The sequence below is a fragment of the Danio aesculapii genome, chromosome 2, assembly GCF_903798145.1.
Source record: "Danio aesculapii chromosome 2, fDanAes4.1, whole genome shotgun sequence".
NCBI classification, from domain to species: domain Eukaryota; kingdom Metazoa; phylum Chordata; class Actinopteri; order Cypriniformes; family Danionidae; genus Danio; species Danio aesculapii.
The window spans coordinates 58,759,430-58,765,461 of NC_079436.1; the positions used below are offsets into that span (position 1 = coordinate 58,759,430).

The following is a 6,032-nucleotide window of genomic DNA, read 5'->3' on the forward strand; positions in this document are numbered from 1 at the left end:
TTATTATTGAACATTTCTCAGTGAATACATGTTGGTGCATTTAAACAAAACACTTTTATAAATCAGTTATATATATTAAAATAAGAGTTTGGTCACCGAACATGTTTAGGAATAGAAAGAGAATACATTTAAACTTAAACAAGTGATTGCAAATAAATTAAAAACTTCAGCATTTCAACTAAATTTACATTTTTGTGTGTTTCTTTTGATTTATTATCATTTTATTTAATGTTTTCCCCTTCATAGTATTAATTTTTGCACTGTTATCTTCGGTTTTTTGTCAAATTAGTTGATCAGTTTTGTCTTTGATAGCGACTAATCTAATGTATCTGCATTAATATATTACTGTAAAGCATCATGGAGAAACTATTACTCTAATAGAGAGATCTGTTTGGGGTGTACTCATTTATACTGCAAAAACATGTCTGTATATATTTGTTTTAAACCTCTGGAGTGACAAATATGTAAATATATGTTGAAATATATGCGATATAATTGTATACATATGTTCATAAATGGCCATATATCAGATTTCTGTATGAATATGTGTGTAATAAAAGATGAAAACTGGTATATACACTTGTCTTCTTACATTGTTATACATATATTGCTGTAGCATATAATAAACAAAATAGTCAACATGATTTCTCTGATCTGGGATTTGCCGCAGTGATGCTGTACGTGATGAACACCACGCGCTGGATTCCCCAGCATCACACACACGCACACACATACACATACAGTACAACACACACGTGCATCTCACACAACCAGTTATATTAATAGTTTGGAAACTCATTAAAGTATATAATTCATCTGGCCTGTTATATAGGTCTCATCCTCCCGAGTGTGTGTTTAATGTGTGTTTATGTAAATGATGCTGCGCGCGAATGTGAAATATGACGAACTTCCGCAAAACCGGTTAAACTGGTTCATCACAATCCACTGCTTCAGAAACGCACATAAATGAGCTGATTTAATCTAGTATATCTAGTATGAACCGGTAATTTAGCGCTGTTTTCGGTGCTGTCTGATGTAACTTCTAGCCTGATGACGTCTTTGGAGCACATGCGCGCGCGCGCGACACACACACACATAAACACTCGAAATACACAGAATGAAATTAAACTGATCAAAACAAGAGTTATAATCATCATCTATGCGATTATAAATATGTTAAAGCACTGTTAAAGAGATTAAACTCACCCGGTGGCGGAATCAGGAGTCATGTCGGCGTTTCTGTAGTGTCCGGTTACCGTGACTCTGCTCTGAGGCTCAGTGTGTGCGTGAGTGTGTGTGTGAATGAAGTGTATGTGTATATATGAGGAAAAAATGCGCTTCTGAAACGTGTATTCTGATTGGCTCATCGTGAGCGGGTGTGTTTCTCCATGGTGATGATGATGATGCGCATGTCCTGGAGTGTGATACCCTCTGACGTCACTCGCCGCACCTCCACAACAAACCAAACCGATAAACTCTGTTTATCCAAGCCTCTTAAAAGCTACCTGTAACAATATATATATATATATATATATATATATATATATATATATATATATATATATATATATATATATATATATATATATATATATATATATATATATATATATATATAAAGAGAAACACCAATTTAGGACATTTCGAGCATTACATATCTAATCATATATATTAGATACATACATACATACATACTATATATATATATATATATATATATATATATATATATATATATATATAGTATGTATATATATATATATATATATATATATATATATATATATATATATATATATATATATATATATATATACGATTAGTATATCGCTAAAAAAAAAAATTAGTAATCGTACGATTATACGATTAGATACATACATACATACATACATACTATATATATATATATATATATATATATATATATGTATGTATGTATCTAATCGAATATACCCATATATATATATATATATATATATATATATATATATATATATATATATATATATATATATATATATATATGTATCTAATCGTATATACTCATATATAAATATATATATTTATATATATGTATGTAATCGTATATACTCATACATATATATATGTATATATATGTATCTTATCGTATATACTCATATATATGTATCTAATCGTATATACTCATCTATTTATATATATATATATATATATATATATATATATATATATAGATGAGTATATACGATTAGATACACACATATACATATATATATATATATATATATATATATATATATATATATATAAATATGAGTATATACGATTAGATATTTAATGCACGAAATGTCATAAATTGGTGTGTCTCGTTTTCAAAAAATATATATAAAATAAATGCATAATAATATATTTATAAAAATACAAAAGATTAAATGTAGAAAAGCACAACTGAATCTAATGTAAATAAAACTAAATATCAATAAATGTCATCATTTTTCAATGTCAAGTTTATTCTGTAGAATGGCAAAACAGCGCCCCCTCCTGCTGACAGTGCATAACTGCATTCAACAATGAACTACTGATTTTATATAACCTCCTGAGACCCCACCTTTTTTCTTTTTTTTTCATTTGAGTTTAAAAAAGTTCTACAATTTAGAGTTTTTACATTTTGTTTTTATTTTTACTTTTACAGCATGTTCACTGTAGTGGACCACAGGACCATTTTAGTTGGAAACGACTGCCACTCAGACAACAGAACTGTACAGGATACGGCTGTAAAGTATGCTGGAATAGTTGGCGGTTCATTCTGCTGTGATGACTCCTGATAAATAAGGAACTAAGCTGAAGGAAAATAAATGAAGGAATTAATATTTCAAGTCATTTATAAAATGGGAAAATTAGTATATGATCCTAATAACATTCACTCATTCATTCATTTTCTTCCACTTCTCCGGGGTCGTGGGGGCAGAAGCCTCAGGAGAGAAAACCCCAGACTTCCCTCTCCCCAGACACTTCCTCCAGCTCCTCCGGGGGGATCCCGAGTCGTTCCCAGGCCAGCTGAGAGACATAGTCCCTCCAGCGTGTCCTGGGTCTTCCCCGAGGCGTCCTCCTGGTGGGACATGCCTGGAACACCTACCTAGGCAAGCGTCCAGGAGGCATCCGAGCTCCTCCCAGGTGACAGAGCTCCTCACCCTATCTATAAGGGTGCACTCTGCCACCCTGCGAAGGAAACCCATTTCAGCCGCTTGTATCTGAGATCTTGTACTTTCAGTCATGACCCAGTAAATCGGTACGGTAAATCGAGAGCTTTGCTTTCTTTACCACAACGGACCAATACATCGACCGCATTACTGCTGCTGCTGCACTGATCCGCCGGTCAGTCTCACGCTCCGTCCTTCCCTCACTCATGAAAAAACCTCAAGATACTTAAACTCCTCCACCTGGGGTAAAGACTTTCCTCCACCCTAGAGCCAGGCTTGAGTTTGGGGCTTGTATGCGAGCACCTGTTGGCCGGATTTTATCCCACGGAACCCGGCCGGGCTCAGCCTAAAGGAGCAACATCCTCCTGCAGGCCCAATGTGAAATGGGTGGTGGTCAAAGGTTAGGACTACGACAACCCGATCGTCAGGCACAGAAACTACATTTCAGCCAGTTCAGTTGATCAGTTCCCCTATAGCGCATGTGTTTGGACTGTGGGGGAAACCGGGGCACCCGGAGGAAACCCACGCCAACACGGGGAGAACATGCAAACTCCACACAGAAACACCAACTGACCCAGCCGGGACTCGAACCAGCGACCTACTTGCTGTGAGGCGACAGTGCTAACCACTGAGCCACCGTGTATATAATTTTGATATATGTTGTCACTGAGGTTAAACACTTAGGTATTCGTTGTTTTTTTATTTTAAAATACATTTCCATTTATTTTTGCCCAACCATGCACACACACACACACACACACACACACACGCACACTTACACACACACACACACACACACACACACACACACACACACACACACACACACACACACACACACACACACACATTATAGAAACGCCTGGTCACTGCTGCTCTTCTGATTCTCCTCACGGATCTGCTGTGCTCAGGATGTTCTGTTCTCCAGTTCTCCATCATACACACACACACACACACACACACACGAGCAGGAAGTTTGTGCAAAAGTGTCTGAATCAAAACAAAGAGCTGCAAATGAAGACAAACAGTGAATGTGAGCGTGAAAGAAAAGCCCTTTAATTCAGCATCTGCTTTCACACAGCGGCATTGATGCTTCTCACACACACACACACACACACACACACACACACACACACACACACACACACTGGTGTATAGGATTATAAAGCATCATTCAGGCTGAAAGGAAAAAGGTTTTATGTTGGAAAAGTAACATCGATCATTCATAAACTCAGATTTGAGTGTGTGTGTGTGTGTGTGTGTGTGTGTGTGTGTGTGTGTGTGTGTGTGGTCTCTAAGTTAAATGCTTGAATCCTGTTCGTAACTGTGTTAGACTATTACAGATTCATTCAAATAACACAGCAATAATGTTTAAGATAAAGAAATACACAGAATTAGCTCTTCTCCTCTCCATGAACCACCACCGTATCACAGTGGAGGGGATTGAGTGTCTGTGTGATCCTGAGGGATATGTTGTCCGGGACTAAACGCCCCTGGTTGGGTCTCCCAAGGCAAAGAGGTCCTAGCTGATGGGTCAGACTAAGACTGTTCAATAAACCCTTATGAGTCAGGCCAGACAGTATCTGCAGACGTTTTTAGCTATTTCTGCACAGAATTTTGGTAAAAATCTGAGGATTTCTGCTGAATCATTTTGGGAGCATCATAACTAAAACCTTAATAAACCTTGAATAAAAAATAATCTCTTTTTAACTTTTATTTAAAGTTTATCATGCAAAGCCTATTAGATCCACTTTATTTAGTAAACAAAGCAAGTCTCTCATATACTAATATATACATATACTCTACTAAAAGACAGAAAATATTACTTTATAAACTGCACTGTACATAAATCAGATCAACATGTTCATATTAGTCAATAATATTACTGAAATTAATTTAAAAACTGAATAAATATAGATTTACACACATTTACTCAAGTCAATAAACAGAAATAATGATGGGCTGAAAATCTGTGGAAATTCTGCTTGCAGACTCCGTGTGGGCCTACTGATAAGTCAAATTAAATCAAGCACCATCATGTTGCCCAGTATGCTGCAACTGGGGCTCCAGGTTTAGGGTTGGGGTTTGTATGCAATCCACTGGTGGCCAGAAACTGTACATATGCATGTGTGTGCATGCGTGTGTGTAATAATATACTATGAAAAAACATTTAAATACATTTTAAACATAACAATAAGTAGCCATTTATTCAGATTATGATCAATAATTAATTATCCCTGAAGCTGTTTGTTTTCTGGTTTAAAAAAGACCTTGCACTTTAAAGGTTGCACATGTTAGAATTGTACAGTCAAGACTACATTTGTGAAAATGACCTATTTTTTTAAAGGATTAATGATGATTTTGAGCTCACTACACTTGAAATCTGAAGTTTATGCTCATATTTTTAAGTGATAGGACCAAAATGCACAATTTTAAGTTATGTTCAGTCAGCTTTACGTAATTGTTTAAGTAACGACAACATTAGGGTTTACAGTGTGAGATGGATTATTTTTTGGTGATGGATTATTGGGGATTGGGTAGCTTTACTTGGACACACACTGAAAAATAATTATTCAAAGATGATTGCTTGGATTTGCTAATTTTTTTTAGGTTAAGGGGTTGTAAACAATTTATTTGGGCTGAATTTAATCAAACAAATTAAGTTGAACATTATTAAATTGGATTTGTTTGTTTAAATTCAACACAAATAAATAGTTTGCAACAGTTTTGCAGAGATAATTTTTTCAGTGTAGGACAATTAAGAGCTGTTTAACCTGATTTAAGACCTACAACAAAACATGTAAGTGAATTTAAGACTTTTTAAGAGCTGCATTTTTGTTTTTAAGATTTAAA

General features: G+C 35.1%; 1 protein-coding gene across 1 annotated transcript in view; it reads right to left on the reverse strand.

Annotated features, from left to right (window-relative positions):
- The window catches only part of pnp5b (purine nucleoside phosphorylase 5b), a 25,408-nt gene extending 24,097 nt beyond the window's left edge, over positions 1–1,311 (reverse strand). Inside the window, exon 1 of the mRNA XM_056446675.1 lies at positions 1,207–1,311. Within this exon, the coding sequence (XP_056302650.1) occupies positions 1,207–1,229 (23 nt within the window). The 5' untranslated portion in view covers positions 1,230–1,311. The remainder of the gene's footprint in view (positions 1–1,206) is intronic.
- Between the last annotated feature and the right edge of the window lie 4,721 nt (positions 1,312–6,032).